Source organism: Crocodylus porosus, unplaced genomic scaffold (genome assembly GCF_001723895.1).
Source record: "Crocodylus porosus isolate Cpor-Errol unplaced genomic scaffold, CroPor_comp1, whole genome shotgun sequence".
Taxonomy (NCBI): domain Eukaryota; kingdom Metazoa; phylum Chordata; order Crocodylia; family Crocodylidae; genus Crocodylus; species Crocodylus porosus.
Genome location: NW_017728918.1, coordinates 66255630 through 66276851, shown reverse-complemented (window position 1 = coordinate 66276851; position 21222 = coordinate 66255630). Strand labels below are relative to the sequence as shown.

The 21222-nt window shown below is 39.6% G+C and overlaps 1 protein-coding gene across 1 annotated transcript in view; it reads left to right on the top strand.

Moving 5' to 3' along the window:
* The window catches only part of SNAP91 (synaptosome associated protein 91), a 136679-nt gene that overhangs the window by 82355 nt on the left and 33102 nt on the right, over positions 1-21222 (top strand). Inside the window, exons 15-23 of the mRNA XM_019538166.1 lie at positions 5336-5443; positions 6112-6363; positions 6582-6659; positions 6800-6871; positions 8617-8700; positions 9682-9765; positions 15417-15560; positions 17163-17312; positions 18822-18852. Coding sequence (XP_019393711.1) covers positions 5336-5443; positions 6112-6363; positions 6582-6659; positions 6800-6871; positions 8617-8700; positions 9682-9765; positions 15417-15560; positions 17163-17312; positions 18822-18852 — 1003 coding nt within the window. The remainder of the gene's footprint in view (positions 1-5335; positions 5444-6111; positions 6364-6581; positions 6660-6799; positions 6872-8616; positions 8701-9681; positions 9766-15416; positions 15561-17162; positions 17313-18821; positions 18853-21222) is intronic.

Genomic DNA, 21222 nt, shown 5'->3' with positions numbered 1-21222 from the left:
AGGGGAACAGGCAGTGGAGAAAGCAGAGGTGGGTGTAAGTGGTGTGGAATGTGGGGGCAAGGGACAGAAGGCAGGGGTGAGTGATCATATATCTTGTCCCCAGTCTCTTGGCGCACCACCCCCGCCCCCCCCCCGTAACTAACTTCCATCACTTGCCTTCTCCTTCTGCTTGCTTTACACAGTGATCTAGGCACAGGTAAAGCCCCAGAGCCATTCATTGCAAAAAGAAATTGTGCTGGGAACCCATCTCTGCACTACCCAGATGTCTTTTTCCCTGCCCTGTCTCTCCAGCTAGCTAGGAACAGGGAGAGAGCAGGAGAGGAGCAGGGCAGGGAAGGAGAAATCTGCACAGGTTCCCGTCTGCCTGCCACAACTGTCCACCACTTCAGCTGGGTGCTTCAGGGAGCCTCTGTACAGGGAAGCCCAGCTGCTTGGAGACTGCACTAGCAGTTTGTAGACTCGCTGCATGGCTCTCTGCTAACAAGAAAAGGGAGCTGGGCAAGGGAGCAGAGCTGCTGCTTCATGCTGCTGATGCTGTCCCAGCCCCAGCTGGGCTTCCTGCACAGCTCGTTCTCCCAGCTGTAATATTCCATTCTTCTAAGATGAGCCTTTGTTTTCCACTTGAATGAGGAAAAAACCCTCTTCTTGGAATTGAATAAATATGGTAAATACCCAAGGTTCTATTATTTTCAGTAATAGCTGAGTACTTCCAATTCAATTTAAAATTGGGAAGCTGTGTATGGTAAACATAAGTCCTTGGAATAAATTTACATTGTAGTACTGGTTTGAAATCTTTTGTTCATGTGAAATAAAGTAGCTTAAGCTATTTTTTCACCCAGTAATTTACCCAATATTCTATTCTTCCTTACTGCTCCCTCCCACCCTGCCAAAAAAAAAAAAAGAAAAAAAGTAACTGGCTGGAGGAGTCCAGCCTAGGTATACAACAAACAGGCTTTACTGGGGGTAGGAGAAAAGATTCTTCCTCTAATAAACTAACAGATCATGAATAATTTGGTCACCAAGTTAACCTTGATCAAACTTTTCTTGCAAAATATCTAATTGTAAGCATTTGTTCTTACTCTGAACAGTTAAAGTAATGATATTCAAAAACTCACTCCTATCTGGAGTTTTGATGATGGACTATTTTTGGAATTGCTTACTGTAAATATTTGTTGGCATACTGTTTTTTGATGAATTGTCCTTTTTAATGAAGTCTTTTGAGAGGTTAAATAAAGAAAATGGTGCTTTCGGAGTTTAAAATGTTGTAACTTGCAGATTCACCTTTTCACTCGCCATATTCAGCTATTTCCCTCCACCTGCCCACCTCTTAAGAGCATAGTTTTTTCACACCAGCGCATAATACATAACAATCAACTGTGCTTCCATGATGCACATGTGAAATGTTATGATTTATGTCTGGGCCTCATACTGTGACATTCACAATCTGGATTTATGAATCTGTAGATAAAACTAGAAACCACACTCAGTTTTAAGGTAAGAAACTATAGCTGTCAGAATTAAATGAGGTAAGATATAATATTGAAAAACGCAAACTGCTACTACTATTACCTCAATCCTGTTTGAAGACCTGGTTGCAGATGTTGAAGACCTTGACAGTGGTCCCATTATGCAACATTAAACTATTTTGCACAGATGTAGTCACTGCTGTGGCAACCCTGTGAGGAGCTTTATGCACCATTTTACAGATGTCTCTAAAACCAAACAGTTTATGATGATTAAAGTCCAGGACATAATTTAGTAGAAACCAGATTTTAAATACAGGAAATAACTGTAACTGAACCTTTAGGCAATGTTAAAAAAAGAAAATATACTAGTTTTATACCAGTTCTCTGGAACTAGAAAAATATAAGCTGCTTTAAATTTGGGCTCAGGATAAAATTAGAAAAGCATTTCCCATTTTCAGTGTACTGAGCAAAATAAGCATGACTTAAACATTCCAACTATAATTTAAATGCTTTGCTATACAGGCTTTTTAGTTTTGTATCTTTTTTTTTTCCCCTGTATCCTTCAAGTTTTGCTACACTTTTTAAATACAAAATTAACTCCTAAATTCTAAATATTTGCCAAAGTCCTTAAGGTAAATCATACTGTGTTGCAGTTCCTAATAAGGTAAGTCTATTTTAGAATAACTCTTTTGAGGAAGTTCTAATAAATTCCTAAAACAAATTCGCATAAGATTGATTGTTCTGAACTAAAAAAATTAATTTTTAACTCTCTCATTAATGTTTACTGTTATATAGCTTTGTACAAGGTTGGCCTGAAGTATTATACTTGAAGTTATGAAAACTGTGGTATTTGTCTAGAGCCCTATTCACAAACTGAAAAATCGTATAGTCTGCATCTTCCAGTACTTCTTTTATATGTTGTCATACAAAGCTACCCATTTCTGCATATTTAGATAGAGGTCTTCATATGTGTGGAAATTCTATAGCTGCTGTTTTGGAACAGCGGGTATTTGTATTTACTTCTAAACAGGATTAATCTTTCTGGGCATTTATAGATCGAGCTTTAGTTTTAAAGCACCCCACCACCATTTTTCAGCACAGGGACGCTGATGCACATGACACTGGAGTCTGTTGGAGCACGGTAATTTCCACGCTCTGGCAGACTCGATTTAATCAAGTCTGCTCCAATGCGCTGGAATTACAGTGCATTGGAGCAGCCTCCCTGCATGTGTGTAAGTTCCCTTTATGCCTATGCTCCAGCAATCTCAACATAGACATACTGGCCATCCTGACGTACTTTCCAGAAATCTTTCGGTGCCTGTTGCATAACTCCCTTATTCCTGGAATAAATGCATCTAAAATTGCTGTGTATTTTAAAACATCTTCACACTGTCAATTCCACTGAGACCCTCTTTATTGAAAGTAAGTTCAGGAACATTAATACAAATGACTGTATTCCAAAGTGGAATTTTCCACTGTTTGTTACTCACCATTTGATCTATAAAAGTTTTTCATAAAAATGCAGTTTTATTTGGGAATACCCATATTCAAATTCAAAGAGTTTTTCTCAGTCCAATTTTCGCATTTTCCCATTTTGTATTTATATTCCAATTGATGTACTAGTGTCTGTTATGCCTGTGTTAATGCAGAGATTTTGACTGATTTACACCTCTTACCATTTGTACAACTGCCATTCAGTTTTGCCATTGTAAATTGTCTTCGTTTTTAAATTAAATTAGAAAATTTAAGTGTTTGAGAAACTGCTTATTGGCAGATCTTTTTTTCCTTTTGCTCTTAGCTTTCATGATATACTCAGTCTAAGAATTAATCAGCTTTCTGTTTTTGCTGAAATTCAAATGCATGTCGAGCTTTTTAGAGTAGTTGGCATAAATTTGTATTTAGAATGGGCATCTTCATTTTAAAATCTAGACTTGCAACAGCATGTAAAGCTTTCCCATGCTAACGTAACAATGTGATTGCAGTATGCCATTTTTTAATAGCTAGCTTGCAATATGTTTAGGCTTTTTAGAAATGTCTTAATCTCTGAGCATGTTGTGTGCCATGTCATCTTTTATGTGGGACTTTGGTACACAGGTATTGCCGGTAGAACTTGCTTATATAGTAGTCCAAATGAACTTTTGTTAGGAGTAGTTCCTGATTGATTTAACACTACACGTGAATGTAAGAGTCAACTGGATCAGGCATTTAGAAAAAAGATATTCGGAGGTAACTTTTTATATACCAGTTTTATCATTTTTGTGAAGTTTTACTTTAATGGTTTCAAAGACTGAAACTATTTTAAAATATCAGCACTTCAAAAATGCAAAATCTAGTATTCCCTTTGTGTAGACCCTTTTTTAAATTTTTTTTTAACACTTGGTTTCAGAGCAATACTGTCATCAACTTAGAATTTCCTACACTAAATTGAGATGAACTTTTCTTGCTCTGTCCAAAGCAAGATGAGTATATATAACAGAGCATTTCTTCTTTAGAATAATGACTTGCTTGTTTAACCGGTCTGCAGAATCTCAGGGCATTTATACACATACTTTTTGGTCCCACAACTTTTTTTGGCCTGATCTGCCGCTTCAGAGCAGGCTAGATTAATCGAGTGCTAACATGCACTGCACTGTGTTGCGTGCAGTTTTATAAGTGGTTAAATGCACGTCAGCATGCAGAAAATGGTGGTTGTGCGCTTTTGAACTAAAGTATCTTTTATGTGTGTTAGTTCAAAAGTGCTCTGCTGTCATTTTCTCAGTGCCCAGTGCTGCAGCACTTGCATGTGTAAAAATGCTCATATTGTAGTGAATCCTCTTGCAAGTCCTCCAGACCTATTAATATCTACCAACATTTTTTTTTCTCTCAAATTATTGGTATATATCACAAAAAAACTTGAAGCTCCCTTTTTATGTTTCTATTTAATAGTCCTAACTTGGACCACTGAGCTGCAATATAGAGAAGGGATGATTATAGAAAAGTGCAAAGGAACATTTTCCAACAGGGAGTCTCAGGAATGTTTGAAATTTGAAGCTCCCATATATATCATATCAGTTATCTCTTTCTCACTCACTCGCATGTATTTTTGCAGTGTACATGTGTGCATGTATGTTTTATATATAAATATGCATGTACACACGCACACACATTTTGCAGTGTGTGTGTGTGATATAATTGATATAAAAATTTCTACCAGTAGTTAATGTTACATGACTGTTTAAATTGCTGTAAAGCCACCTATTCCAGGAATTGGAAACCTTTTAAACTTCAGAAAGCATATGAATTAAAGGAAGTCTCAGTTTTCATGTTGTTGTTGTTGTTGTTGTTGTTGTTGTTGTTGTTATTAATGATATCAGTTCCTCAAATGAAGTCAGGATTTAGGGGAGGGGAGTACAGAAATTCCAGTCTATCTAATGGTGATGTTTACATCAGTATTTTCAGTCTTCATTTTGGCTTTTAGCTTCTCGCTACTTTGAAAAATGATAGTACCAGGTTAGAGGAGTAGTTTATTCAGATTTTGTATTTGACTGAACATGAAAGTTTTCTATTTCATTTGTTTACTGCAATACTTTTACATTCATTAATTTCTGATGTTACATGAACATGCTGCTCAGAACCCTTATACAATAAGAATCAAGTTTACCTTTTATACCTCATACCTACAAAACCTAAGTACTAAACTGTAATTCCACCAAAAGTGTATTGAGTGGGTTTGGCAAAAGAGTATTCCTAGCATGCGACTTGTCTTGCAGAAGTAAAATAAATTCATGTTGTATAAGGGACTCTACCTATGCAATTTAACTTGGTTCTTTTACTATATTTTCTTCTCTCTTTATCCTTTTTAATTTCTGTTTTTAAAAACTGCATTCAAGATGCCTTTGCAGCTTCTCCTGGTGAAGCCCCTGCAGCACCTGAGGGGGCAGCAGCACCAGCTACCCCAACCCCTGTAGCAGCAGCTCTTGATGCATGTTCAGGAAATGGTGGGTTTGATGTCATTAGATAGTGTCTTGTTCTTGTGTTGTAGCATTAAACTACATGGCAGTGTGTTTCAGTTTTCTTTCTTTCTTTTTCCCCCCTCTTCTAAAATGTTTGATCACTTTCTTCTCGGTACACAGTAATTGCTATTATTGATCAAAACAAAGCACTTAAACAGAATGCTTCTCAAAACTGCACATTGTTTCTTTCCAAGTCCCAGTGTATTTATTCAGTAATATTACTGAATTAGTTCATAGTTTCTAGGATCAGAAGGGACAGGAACAGATCATCAAGTCCAACCCCCATGGTCAATTATTTTAACCATGTTTGCAGAATGTAAATAGTAGCAAACTAATGTTCTGTTAACATGTTAAATGCACTTCTTCTGTGTTTCCTAAGATGATGACCCCCCGCCCATTCTTTCATCTGTTGCATTTAGGTCTTGCCAAGCCAAGCTTCCAGAAAGCTTTGCTTTTCAAGTCCCCATGCTTTCTGCCATTTGTTTGTTTAAAAACAAAAGTGGAACCTATTCAGATAAATAGGATAGACATAACAGAAAACTAGCTATTTAGTGTGTACTTAATGTGTGTATATTACCCATAACTATTTTATCTCCAACTTCCTTACTTACTGATCCTATATATATATATATCTTCCACTTTCCTTTTACAAGACCCTTTTGCCCCATCTGAAGGTAGTGCAGAGGCTGCTCCTGAGCTGGACCTCTTTGCTATGAAGCCAACAGAGACCAGTGTTCCTGTAGTTACCCCTACAACTAGTGCAGCCACTCCAGCTCCTGCAACTACTCCTTCTCCAGCTGCTGCTGCTACTACTGCTACTGCCACTGCCACTGCCACTGCTACTGCCACTGCCACTACCACATCTGCCACCACTTCTGCTCCTCCTGCTCTAGATATCTTTGGTGGTAAATTGTTTTTAACTCTTTGATTCTGGTGGCTTTATATTTGGTTTGTCAAATATGCAGTCCATTTTGCATGCATACTGTATGTTAGAAGGTTCTCTACATGGTGAAGAACCTCTCTTCATACACTTCCAAACTTGCTGATGTGCAAAACCGAGAAGTTACTGCTTTCAGTACTGTCTTCCAAAATGAGTTAAAGACATGTATATTCTTGGTCTTAGATTTATTTGAGTCTGTTCCTGATGTTCCTGCACCACCTAAACCAGATGCTACTCCTAGCATAGACCTGTTTGGTACAGGTAAAGATTAAAAGATCCTTTCCTTTATTACCTTACTCATTTGATACTCTCTTTTTTTACAGTGTAAGCTGACTTTGAGTTAAACACTGTACTTACCTCGACTGTTTTTTGTTTTTTCTTTCTTTTTACTTCTCTGGAAGATGCTTTTTCATCTCCACCACATGGAACTTCTCCTGTGCCTGAGAGTTCTCTTACTGCTGATCTCTTATCTGGTGAGTGCTTGTTTCACAAGACATGCTATGGACCTTGTGTTCCCCATAGTTCTTTTTCCCCAACACATTTCCTAAAAATAAAGGTAGACCTAGCTGAAGGATCCCCTTTCAAGTTTTTCAAGTCTCTAATAATCAGAGCTCTTTTTCAGATACTAAGTTGTGGATTTCATCCTAAAAATGCACTGTAGTTCAAAATCTCATTAACTCTAGGGACAGATATTACACACAAACAGGTTTAAACCTGTAACAGAACAGAAGTTCAGTGCATACAAATCAGTTTTAAACTGGTTTGAGAGAAATCTGGTTGAATGTAGTAGCAGACATAACTGACTTGGGTCAAACAAGTTTCTGCAATGTCTGTCCCAGACCCCTTCCTGGTTTAAGTTAAATCAGAGTTCCCCAGATTCCTGACATGTTCCCTGGGCTGGACAGAGTGCTGTGCTCCAGAGAGCTGGGCTGGCCCCTCCTTTCTGCTCTCTGGCTTCAGCTCCTGTAGAGGCTGCACGTACAGCAGGCTCTGCTTGGTTTCCTCTGGCTCCCCCTCACTCCATGCTCAAGCAGGGATCCCTGCTCCCCTCTGCCTTACACAGACACCTCTTGGCGTTAGCTAGCATACCACATGCTGACTACAGCTGTGCTGTGGGAAACGGGACAAAGGCAGACAGGACTATGTTAGCTTAGGGCTTTCTGGAGCTAATCAACAGGTAGCCGGTAATATCCTTGTGTTCCTTCCTTGGAAACACTATTTAAGAAGAGCTTGAAGTAAAGAGAGGCTGTTGTTTTCTTTATTGGCTGATAAATAGGGGTGATAAACACTCTGTTATCAACTCAGGAGGGGGAGAACCCCTCCCTAATCAGAGTGATGTGCTGGGGCCTGGCCACACACTCCCTCAGCTAAGCACTGTGGAAAGGAAGGGAAGGCTGTTCTAGAGACCCCCACCTTCTAGCCTGAGCCACTGTAGACATGTGCTGTCATTTCTTCTGTCCAGAGGGAATGTCTTTATGGTTACAAACCAGTACAGCCTAGCCAGGTTAGACTAATCTGCAAAGATTGAATCAGTTCAGGCTCAGGCTTTTTGAATGTCTGTCCCTCACACAAGGGAGTTCAGTTTATCTAGTGTCAACTTTCATTTTAACTGCCCTAGAAAAGTCAAGCCAGTAAAAGTGACATGCCTAGCTTTACTTATTTCAGAGTGAGCACAGGGAAGCTTATTTTCCTATGTTGATAGGCTGGCATAATGCACTATGCTTTGATAAGGTTTAAGTGTTATGGTAATCATGATGGTCCAGGAAATATACCAGAGGTATGGACTTTTTGGAGGGGGCAGGAGACTGGGGGAGAGCAATTTTACCTTGTGCTTATTGAGTAGGCAAGCAATTGTTCTGTTACTTAGTACAAGCTGTGTCTGTTTACTTTTCACACCTGAGGAAGGGCACTTTGTGCCCTAAAGCCAATCTAACATCTCTCCCAACTATACAGTTGGTGCAATAAAAGCTATCACCAAAAATCCTTGCTTCTAATATGCTCTGGTATTCTTATGGTTTTGTAAAAAAAAAACAAAAAAAAAAACAAACAAACCCCCACACAACAAAAAAAAACCCACTTTCCTTTGGCAATATCGTATTCTGACACCTAAAGTAGTGTACAAGTCCTATGATGCTAACTGGTAAAGTCTGTGGCTTTCCAAATAAGTATGCTGCCTCACTGATACTAAACACTCTTGTCATGCTTACTGCTTACTTAGTGGATACATTTGCAGCAGCATCTCCTCTACCCACTACATGTCCAGCAAAGGTGGATTCTTCAGGTGTGATTGACCTATTTGGTGGTGGGTATTCTTTTTTCCTTACTACTTGCAAAGTTAAATTACTTCATTTCAATTTATTTCTTGCCAGTAGTTGTAATTTCCTCTGTCCAAGCTGCAACTCCTCATGAGCTACTGTGATTGTGTTTGTTTAGTATCTAATCAATATATACTAAAATACAAATAAATTGTAATGTTTGATGCTCTCTGCCATCCCTCTTCATTGTATTTGTAATTCTGTCTTCTGTATTCCATGCATGAGTTATTTTCCTGATCAAGTATTTGTTTTATTCAAAGTAATCATGTATATTTCTCTTCATTCTCCTTTGTCCACACTTGTTTCTCTTTTAACAGCTTAATTTTGATAAGCAGCTAGAGGTGTGTGTAAATTTCAAAGACTTTTGAATTCAGTTTAATAGTCATATCTGAAGTAATAGAAATTCAGAGAAGTATAGCCAGCTATTAACCTTAAAGATTTCTTTACATAAATACTGTATGAGTTGTATTTCATGAATGGTGGAGCATTTCTAAATTGTAGAAATTACTTCTTTCAGTCCAGCCCAAAGGACTGGCTTTTACAGCCTGCTGAGGAGCATTGTCAGCTCTAGCTGGAGTTATTATTGCCACTTAACTTTTCAGCCTACAGTAATGCACAGTTGGGCCTTCCTGTTTAATCAACTACACTAGTAAGCCCCAATGGTGCGATTCTGACACGTTTCTCAGTATTTTCAGTAAGAAAAATACAAGGCTTCTAAAGTATTTTTTGGCTCACTGCCTCTTCCATTCTCCACCTGGACTATATGCAATCAAAACTGCTGTTCCTATACTTCTAACTGGTATTTCCAAATGCCACCAGTTTTTGGTCATGTCTCTATCATTCCTTTATTAGAAGAATAAAGTTGCTGTGATACCGCTACTCTTCCTTGCATGATAATGAATAAATAAAAGAATTAATGTATTTTTGACAACTTTTTGCCTTTTGTGCTGCACTGTGGACACCCATAGATGCTTTTGGAAGCAGTGCTTCTGAACCCCAACCTGCAACCCAGGCTGCTTCTAGTTCTTCAGCTTCTGCAGACCTACTGGCTGGTAATCTTAAAAATAAAACTTCATTGTGGAAAGTACTGTGATGAGTATTTTAAAATCTATGCAGGATTGTCTGTGTTTTCTTCTGTACCATGAACATCAGAACCTTTTCCTATACAGTTCATGGTGGACTTTTAGCGTTGCAATGACTGTCTAAGATGGACAATAGCAAAGACTCTCATTAGCTTAAATTGTACACTACCTCCAAGATGCATGCATTAACTTCTAAAATGAATGCATATTTGTTTTCATCCTGTTTCTCTTCCCTTTCCTTTTTATATGAAGGAATAAAAAGTATGGATCTCTTGTCTTAGTGTAGATTGCAATACAGGTTTACTGCCATGAAGTATAAGGTGCTATACATAATTTTTTAACTCCTAAATGAGCTACATGGCAATATATACAAATAACCTTGCTGTGACTTCAGTACAACATTGTAGGCAAGTGGCATTTAACAATGGTGCAAGACTGTTCAAAATGCAGCATCCAGTGCCATTGTCGACACTTCAGGAATGATGTGTTAATAGAGAGCTCAAAGGATGGTGCAAAAATGATCTGGTTGCTCAGAAAAGAAGCCTTAGAATGGGAGACTTAAGGAGTTCAGTCTAGTCAGTTGTCTGAAAAGATTTTGATCACTGTGCAGGTACTTCCACACAGAGGTTTGGTAGTATGCAAGTGCTTGTCAGTCTGGTAAAGGCTTAAAAGATCCAATGGCTGGAAGATAAAGTTTAAACACTTTCAGCCTTAGAAATCACATCTGACTTAGAAATAACATCCTATTTCTAGCAGCTAAAGTAATAGAATATGGGAACAGCTTGCAAGTGGAGGTGTGTATTCACCATCACTTGGGGTCTTTAAGGCAAGATTGGATGTCTTTCTGAAAGGAATAGCTTAATTCAGTTTCTGGGAGAAATTCAGTGGTGTTCCGGAGGGAATCTTCCACCACCCCAATGCACAATTACCCAGGCTTATACTGGCACTTGCACCTCCCACAAGCAGCCATCACTGGGGATGCATTCTAGGAGTGGTACAAAAATAGTCTGGATATTATTTGGTGTGCTGCCAGTTGCTGTTTTGGTTTTTTTTTTTTTCTATATGGTCAGTTTTTTGGCCAGATTTTCCCAAGGGTCAGATTGCCCAAAGGCCCAAGAGGCTAGCTATCCACAGCAGTGTAGCAATGTGGCCAGGCACTTGGGGCTTAGGGGCAGTGGTGACCCCTTGTTCTTGCAGTGCCACTGCTGCAGTAGCATTTTTTGCACTTCTCCGTCCCCCCAGTAAGTTGGTGCCTAGAGCAGCTGTCCTGGTTTCTTTGACCTAATTATGCCGCTGGCTACCCAGGCTGGTGAGAAGCAAGATAATCTGGTCATAATTACTATAATCTGAGCATAATCAATTCTTGGCTCAAGTACCCCATCATAAATGTTTTCTGGCAGTCAACAGCTGAGTCTTCTGAGGATGTCAGTGCTTTAGTTCAACTCAATAGCTTTGATTATAAAGATGTATAAGTTGAATTAAATGGCTTATTATGAGATCAGACGAGATGTTTATGATTGTAATATCTGTCATTAAACTTTAAAATGAGGATAACATTAACCCATTCGCTGGAACTTTCAGGGGAAAAGGATGCTAGTTCTGGTTGGTTTGTTTTTAATACCTGTTTGTCTCTGCTTGCTAGATTTAACCCCTTCATTTTAAACGGTGCAACTGTGACCTTGTAGTTATGGGTATGTAGAAACCTTAATTTCTGGCCATAGTTCATTTCCATCCTCAGAAAAGATTCTATAAGAGGGAGCAGTACAGGCCTTCAGTCTGCAACCGCCTCCTTTCCACTGCTCTTTTACACCTTCTAGACTGGGATCACTTTAGTCTTGTGGGAAGGGGGAAACATGGACTGTTCTAATCCTCCCATATCTGGGGGACTGGAGCTCTGGGGCAAGACAGGGGGCTCAGCACTGCTCCCCCGGCTGGGCTTTGGGCACTGAGAGCCACGTGAATTGGGCCCCATGGCAAAGCTTTCACCTGCTCCACACAGCTGGGACTCTGATGTGAGGGGTGGGCAGGGGCTTTGCTCCATTACCTAAGGAGAGCCCCCCAAAGCCCAGCTCCTTGCCACCCAGCTGAGCAGCAAGGTGAAGGGGAAACCAGGGAGCTTGGGAGCAATTTTGGGAAAAGCTTCCACATGCCTGGATCCCAGCCCTTCCAGTTTTTAAATCGCCACCCTGCTGCTCAACTAAGCAGCAGATAAAGAGTGGAGGGGGCAGTGGGAGGGCAGTGGGAAGCTGGAAGAGATGGCAGCCAGGTTTGGGGAAAGCGTTGGGGCAGCACTGCTCTGTGTGAGAAGCAGGTGGGGTATAGCTACTTGCTGCTGCTGTCCCACCTTCCACTCTGTCTACTGATTGGGGACCAGCTGCCCCTCAATCCTATTTTTCCAGAGGTGCCCCCCCCAGAGGAGTTAAGCCAGGGGAAAGTACACAGAGATTAGGTTTCTCAAGAGAAAATATCCCAGGAGTGACTTTTACCCTAGTTGTTCCTGGCTTATTTTTCTCCTGGAGTAGTCAGGTTTTTTTTTTTCTCTAGGAGAAAAACTTTGAATATCTCATACATTTGTTTTCTAGTAGGAGAACGGCAGTTCTTCCGGTAGAAACTGAACACCTGGAAGTAGCCATAGAGAGAGATTCTTACCAGTGGGTACCAAACATTTGTTAAATTCTTCTAATTAGACAAAATTTAGGACATGTGTAAAGCACTGTAAATATGATTTATATAGTAGAACCCAAATACCTTTCAGAGTGATGTCTTTTAGATCCCTGAAAAGATAAGGATTTATGAACTGAGGGGCTGTACCCTAAAGGTTCTCAACATCATTAGCAGGAATCCTGGTTTTCTCTCGTTTAAAAAATCCAATATTCTCTGATTTTAAAAACAAAAAACCCAAATCTGCATTTTTTTCATGATTATATATAGTGGCCTTTCATTTTATAATTATCAGTTGACCACAATGTTTTATTGTCATATTTACAACTTTAAAGCAATTTGGAAGCCTACCAGTGCCTTTTAATCATTATAATAAAGTAAATTCTAAATATCTATATATTTTGCTGTTTGATTTTGGTTTTATCATGGAAAATCAGAGCTTCCACTGTCCCCTTAGCTCACTAGGACACAGGTCCACCTGCAGCTGTGTCCCACCCACCACCCCTCCCTGCTTTGTGACACTGAGCAGCCCTATGCTGTTGCTCCTCCCAAGCCACAGCCCTGCCAGTGTGACCTGCACCCCAGTGCCCTGCCACCACCAGCTCTGCCAGCATGACCTGCAGCCAGAGCCTGCCTAAGGGTGGGCAGCAAGGGCTACCACCCAGGGCACCGAGGTTGGGGGTGGATGCTATCATGGCATCCCAGGGCAAGGCCCTGCCTCAGCTCAGGCAGGGATGGAAGCAGTGGCAGAGAAACAGGGGGTACCGCTCATTCCCGACCTGGATCTGGTGCTAAGTAGGAAAAGTGTTTTATATAAAATGTATGAAAAGCTCGTTTCATGTGCCAAGAATTTTCATGAATTTGAGCACTTTGGATAGTTTTAAAGAGAATATAGTTACCAGGCAGTAGTTTGACATAGAATATATTCTGCAGAAACTAAAGCATCGTGATTGATTGGAAACATTTCAGCAAAGGTGGACCTCGACTCCTAAGTTTCTGTCTGGTTGTTGGGGGTTTTTTTGGTTTATGGCTAGGGGTTTCTTTAATATGACAGTAGTTCTTTTGTAGTCAGGTTAATTAAGGAATGGGAACTTGGTTGATAAACTGGTCACGACTAAGTGGGGGCTGGAAATGACAACCTTCTGAACCATCGGAGCAGTGAGTTCTGTGGGGCAGAAAGTAACAACTTCTGGGTGGTATGATCAGTTTGATGTGGTTGCTGGCAGTAGCAGGGGACTAGCCCTCTGACCCAGAAAGTATGCAGAACTAAAGGGAATATCTTCATCTTTAACTGACTATAGAGTTCATGTGGTGAGAATTTTTTACAAAATGTGAAATGACAATTTCATGTTCTCGAGCTGAAAGCAATCTTCTAAACTATATTTTTTAAAGAACTAAGTTGTTCTAACTAGGAACAAAAAGGAATTTTTATGGATATTTTACACTAATTGGTTACTAGAGTTTTCTCAACTTTCATGTTCATGTTGGGGAAACAATACTACTGTTCTTTAAAAATGTGATCTAATGTGAGGGAGGATAAGTAATAGTTAGTTGGTGTGACCATTTATATTGAATAAAGACCCCAATGTCTAAAGGAGGAGTAGAAAACAAGTCCAGTTTGGGTGTGAGGCTCAATTAATGAATTCATCCAATTTAAGATGCCTGCCAGCATCAAGCCATGCGAATATGTCTATGTTCTTGTTTAGTGAGTTAACTGAGTGGGTTTTTTCTTTTCCTGCTTCCAGTGCTTATCTATTATTAATCCAAAATGGCTACCAGTAACCTTGAATGAATTTGGCAGATGCAAAGAATCTATAAACCACGACAGCATATTGTTAAAGCATTTATTTCCCTCAAATAGTGGCAGATGTATGCATAATCTAATTCTAAACTGTCCAATTCTCGTGCCATTATAGTGTTAGGAGACTTGCCCTTCATGAGTAAACCTAGGTACAGGTGTAGTTATTTCTCTGCAAAGAATTTTAGACATATTTAAGATAATTATGCACACTAAATGTTATATTGGTCATGCTTCATTTGGCTGTACTCTTGGCATAGAGATAAAGGATTGTTCTTTCTACTCATGAAAAATTCTAAGCTCAGGAGGGAGGGTAGGCTTTATTGAATTTTGTTTCCTCTGTCTAGTTTACCCAGTGTTGTGTATGTGCATGCACACGAGGGAAACTTGAACAGTATGTGGAACTGGATAATCTTACAGAATTGACGGTCTTGAATGTGTTGGAAGAGGTATGCTCAGCTGACACAATCAGGGTCTGAGCTCTGGACTGACACATCCATATTAATTTCGTAGGCCATTTCAAAATCTAAAATAAATGAGACTTTCAAAGCCCAGAAACTTAAAGGTAAGTGCATTTCAGATAGCACCATAAAACTGAGGGTCAGTCCAGGTGAGAATTTGGAAGACTTCCAAAGGAAATGCAAGTGCTCTTGCAAGTATTGCTTTGGGATAGTTGTTCAGTTGGTAGATGGTTCAGATTTGTTCTTATGACCCACTGGAAGGTAAGACCGCTTATGGAGCTCCTGACTGCTTGTAGCTTTGAACAATTGTTTCATTTAGAGGTCGTCTCTGTGCCCTGAACAAATTCCAGTAATTGTTTTCCGCCTACCTACAAACTTCCCTTCTGAGGTATTGGTATAATTAACTGCCTGCTGTACATGGTATGCTGAAAGTGTTCAGTGTTTTAAACTGCTGTGCCTTACCCAGAAGTGGCCTAATTTTTAACTCTGTAGGTAAAATGATTTTTAAAAAGTTTTTAGTGTACATTATGACTCCTGCAACAACTTTAACAACTGAACTTATGAAATTTAAACTCGGTTAATAATGATCTAATATCAAAGTATAAGGTAAATATTACACTTGGCTTTTAAAGCTTCATCTTGTCGAGGCTTTTATTTTGTACCTATTGTATATTTTTTTACCTTTCTGTGTCTGTCTTAAGGTTTTGGAGGTTCTTTCATTGCTCCCTCTCCATCACCATCTCCAGTTACTCCAGCTCAAACAAACTTATTACAGCCCAACTTTGATGCAGCTTTTGGAACATCATCTTCAACTTCAACTGCTGGCAGCTCATTTGATGCATCAGGTAAAGTTGTGTGTTTGGGGGGTGGGTTAGTTTTTTACTTGTACATATTCATAATAAACGTGTATACTCGCCATCAAAAGTAAATGACAGTTCTGCTTCATGTGAAGTTTATACAAAAATATCAAGAAAGATTGATACCCTTATCTTACCTTCCACTGAAAGATAAATACAAGGATTAGTACAGTGGGCACTTACCAGCAGTGATAGCTCTAGGAACTCTCTGTATCCATTATTTTCTGTTTTCAGATCAGAAATAGATCAGCAAATTTAACTGTGCACGTCATCTCTTTTCATGTGCTTTTTCTGCATGATTGTTAGGCATTATCAAAAGGAAAATGCACACTTTGTAAATAATAGCCTATATTTAGATCTGTGGTCTTGCTGCTGTTGCTGAAGCTGTTCTTAAGCTTGCATGGCACCTGAAATTATGCAAAATTGAGTCCAAGGAGTGTTCTTTGCTTGACAAAGCTTTAACCTTTCATCACTGCTATCATTTTGTTTGTATCTTTTTCATTCTTCTATACTTTCCATGCTGGGTCCTTGCTACACATTTACAATTGGTGAGTTCTGCCACTAAATAACTGAAAGATAAAAATAAGTAGTACTGCTGCTTGATTATTTGGTTGCTTGCCAATGCGCATATGCCATCCTTGCCCATTTTGAATTAATGTTGGCACTAATCAAATATAGATCAGAATATTGGATTGATTCTACCACTGCAGGCTAAAAGAACTAGGGATAAGGCAAATGAAGTAATTTGAATTGTGATCTGTAAAACTTTTATTCTGGGAGAGAACAGCAGAGCAGGAGAGGCTTGACCTGTAAATGTGGATATGGAGTTCCAGTGAGGGATTCTTCTAATTCTTTAAGCTAGTTGTTCCAAACAGGGTCCATGATACCATGGCAGATGGCCTCAGGGATGCACCTGGGCCAGGAGAAAAAAGTTGGTTGGGCAGCTAGTAACTACTGCTTAAGGTAGCTTAGTCAGTGAACACCAGCAGGCTTCCTTAGAAGTATGCACCTAGTATTTACATCTGGTGAGGGAAATCTCAGAACCAAAATAATTTCAAATCTTAGTTACCCGATAACTTTGCAGCAACAATTCCAACTTTACTGTTAAGATAGTTAGGCTTTTTGTAATCCTTAAAACTAGTGTCTTCCCAAATTTATTATTTGAATCTAACTTTTTTGTAACATCATTTTTTTTCGAAGAAGACTTTCTTTAGGAACAATGTGGGTTTTTTTCATTTAGTTTTCTTTTTGGGGGGGAGAGGGGGAGGGAGTGTTTGGCTTTGTTTTTTTTTTAATGTCTCTATAGATTCAACTTTTCAGTTTATGCATTTATTTGACCAGGTGGGCATGGATTTCCTTGTCCTAGTTCTTTTTGGTGTATTTCTAGTTCAGGATTACTTTTATATTTCACTGTTTTAAAAAATAAAACATGCATGCCTTTGTTGGCATTACTCTAATTGCAAATTATGCATTAGCAATACCTGTGTGGTGACTGTCTGTGCTATGATGACCACTCAAGGTAATGGTTTTTAATTTTTCTGACTATTTTTAAAGATCAATGCAGTAAAATACTGCCTCTTTAAATTCCAGTGTTCGATGGTTTAGGCGATCTTCTTATGCCAACTATGGTTCCCTCTGGTCAGTCCATAGCAGCTACTGCTGCAGCACCTTCCCCCTCTTCAGCAGCAACCAAAGGCCTTGGAAGTGATCTTGATTCATCTCTTGCAAGTTTAGTAGGCAGTAAGTAGTGCAGTTGTTTTTGATTTCTTGCATTGTTGATTATCCTTCATATTAAACTCCTGTAGGATTAAGCTATTTGTTTTTAGCCATATTTTTAAGGGGAGAGGGCAACAAAAATGTGCATCTTGAAATAAAAGGTAACTTCCTTTAGTTCTTAAAGGACTGATTCATAAATGTGTAAAAATGTAACTTGCAGTTCTAGAGATGTGTAGGATGGTATAAATGATGGCCATAATAGCAGACCTGTTATGTGGATAGATGTAATAAGAGCCCTTTATTCAGGTTTAGCGAGGAAACAATTAAATTCTGCCTTGTTCAGTGAAAGCTGAAACATGGCTTTCTTTCTCCCCATACACACCTAATGCAGCACATGTTTTTTTGCAAGTTCATCTGGATGCTTATTGCAAAATCTGGGGCATTATTTGGTTTGCAGAGCGTATGTTGGGACAGATACTGGGGAGAAAAACAGCAGGGAGTAAGATGAGAGCTTGGCAAAATAGACACTTAAAAACCTATGGTAAGACAATATCATTATAGTGCTCTGAGACTATAAACACTATACTGGATCAGACCAGTGGTCTGTTTTGTCCAGTATCCTGTCTCAAATTAGTAGTATGCTTTAGAGGAAGAGTATATGAATAGGGCATATCTATGGTGATCCATCCCATCATACCCTCTCTGGCATCAACCATCAAACCACTCTGCCATTTTTCTGGTCTGAAGAATGACTATAGCATATCACTGTAATGTATCTGCAGCTGGCATCACATAAAACATAATCCTGTTACAAGTAGACACCTTTTTTTCTGTCAACTTGGTAAACAATTTCCTGACTGAGATGAGCTGGAATTTTTCTATATGTAAAATTGAAAACAGCCCTGTTAGTCAAATTCAAGTCATCCAAGTGTAGTGCAGAATTTGAGTCGCAAGAATTTTGACATGTAAGGAAAAAATCTGCTCTTTAGAACTCAAATCGTTGAAATGGTTGCAATTTTTTTTAACTCTTTTATTTTCATTGCTGAAAGAATAGAGCCTTTTGAGTGCCCATAAGTAATGGTCTAGAATACAAGCAAACTGAAAAGATTTTACTTGAAAAAATAGTGCTGTTAACCTACTTGCTTTGTTAACCCACACCTTATTTTTGAAACTTATGTTCTGGTTTTTAAGTCGTATTTTATAACATGCATAAAAAGTAATTCTTCTTACCTTCCTTTTTATAACACTTTATTCTACTTTTCTGAGGAAACCATGAGGTACTGGCACTTCAGTCATCTGTGTGTGTGTGCATCATGTTCTAAGTTTATTAAGAAGCGTATTTGCATAAAGGTGTGATATTTCTGTAGTCAAGCTCACTTTTCTCACTGAGATGGCATATCAAAGAAAACTATTCCTAAGACTGTGCTGTTGGACCAATTTTGCCGTTGCACAGATTTATGTTGTTAGAAACATTTGGAGACTGCTTTTACTTAATATTACAAACAAGTGACTTTCTATTTCCTTAATTTTTAGATCTTGGAATTTCTGGTACGACTTCAAAAAAGTAAGTTTTTAATGAGTTGGCTTGGGTTTCTCTTTCTACTCTTTCAAATAACACCAAAAATTCCAAATCTGGAAGATAAGAGAATTGCTTTGTTTGGTCCATTTTGCATTTTGTGTACAGTCAAACTTAAGTTATTTTCACTTGCGCAGTAAATCAGTTGTCTCATACATTCACATAGGCCTAAGATTTGAAAAGAGGGTGCACATTGTGTGGTGTGCTGAATATACTATAGCACATTTGTTTCCAATTAGAGAAACTGGAAGCTTTATTTACTAATGTGGTAGGTGGCTAAGGCTATATTATTCAGTTTGAGTTTGAGCAAAGCAAAAAGAAATGGAATGATTGAAAACATTGTGTAGGGCTGTGAAACAGACAAGATGCATTACCAGGAATGGCTTATAAACATCAAAATTGCAGAAAAAAGGAAACTTTGAATAGTGAAACATCCAGACCCTTAAAAAGGAGATGGGGTTTTTAACACTTGTGGAGTAGAAAGAGATTGGCAGGAATCAGAGATGATGATATTCAGCCATGAAGTCAATCGACTTCTGTTAGTGTGGCCAGAATAGAAATTCAACTGCCTCTCCCAAGCAGTTAATTTTGAAGTTTGGGTGAAGCAAGAATCAAAAGTGTGGGGAGGGGCACTGCACCACTGTAACCTCCCTGGATCTGTCCCTGTCATGTAAGAGGCATCTGTTGAAGAAACAAGAAAATAACTTTATAAAACCATGCAAAAGGCAAAATGTTCGTACGATGATATTTTTCATTGGACCAGCTGTGCAGTTGGTTTAGAATTAGACAAGCTCTCTAATGCAAGACATTCTTCATCAGGCCGATGATAAAAACCATGACACTGACGAGGTATTTGGAAACAAGTTAGGTCGGGGCAGGCAATTATTTTGGCTAGAAGGTTGCTTAACCAGTTCTGGTGAGCTGTCAAGGGCCACATGGGTAGCCCTGCCCTTTGACCTTTGTTGCCCTGCTCTCTAGTTGCCATATTGGGACTTGAAGTCCCACCCCCTGCCATCTGCTATGAGCAGCCTGGGCTCCGTGGTGGGTGCCAGGGGCCTGCCCAGAGCCTGGGCTGGCTGTGGCAGGCAGCTGGTAGGCTGCAAGCAGCTACACCAGGATCCACTAAGTCCTGTCCTAGCTCATTGGTAGCGCACACGTGCCTCAGGGTGGATGGTTGGGGAGCAGCAAGGTCCCTGATCCTTGTTGTGGCAATGAAACCACAGCTCCAGCCCCTTCCCCATTGTCTGCCCTGAGGCACTTGTGCACCTGCTACTGGCAAAGAGCTGACTCTGTGGGCCACAAGCAGACCAAGCTCTGGGCAGTCCCCTACTGGCCACCATGGAACTTGGGCTGCTTGCAGCAGGTGGCAGGAATGCTGCAAGCAACAGCACTCGGGTCCACAGAGCCCCAGCCCGGCCTGTTGCTGGTGGCAGGTGCACATGAGCTTCCAGTTAGATAGTGGGGAAAGGGCCTGGCCTGTGCTTCCACAACAACGATCTGGCCCCTAGTGCTCCCCTGCCATTCCCCCCTGGTATGCCAGCATCTTCCAAATAGAGGTTGCGAGTGTTTGGCCCTTGGACCAAAAATGTTGCTGACTGCTGTTCCAGGCATTTTCCTTTTTTGAGGAGGAAGAACAAAACTAATTAGCCTGACCATTAACTCACCGTTTGCCTTTTTCTTCTTGAATGTCTGTCTTGGATGCTTTGGATTTTTTCAGATTTATGTTTCAAAACAAAGTCTATCCTAATTTTACTGACAAAAGGGTCAACATTCTGGCCCTTTGAATCAAAGCTCAAACTCGCATAGAAGAGTTAGGGTTTCATCCAAAGTTTCCAAGGGATTCTGTCTCCCCAGTACCATAAAATAAGGCTTAGATTTGAAGAGGAAACAATATAATTGTTGCCTTTTGAGCTGTATCTATTCTCTGGAGTGGTAGAGCTGGAAAGCAGGTAACATCCCTAAACAGTAAAAAAAAAAAAAAATGAGCACAAACTATTAGTTTGTGTTTTGGTTGTTTTCCTTGAACTTTAACACTATTTCACTCTTTTGTGCTAAGGAAAGCACCTTCACAATGATGCAGGACAGCTGCTAGTAACAGTAACCAAGAGAATGGACAACATTCTTTTTTTACAAATATATTTTTATAGATCTAACGTTCCTCATTTTCAGTTATCAGGAAAAACAGACCAGTCTCTCTCTCTTGTTTCACCTTTCTGAAGAAATTTCCAGTAGTGGAAGCTTCATACCATAAGCTGAGAAACTGTGTACTACCTATATCTACAATAAGCGGTCGCAAAGCTTTCTCTCGTGTGTGGATGACCTCTACCTGACTCAAGAAGTCTGTGGGCCAACAAGAGG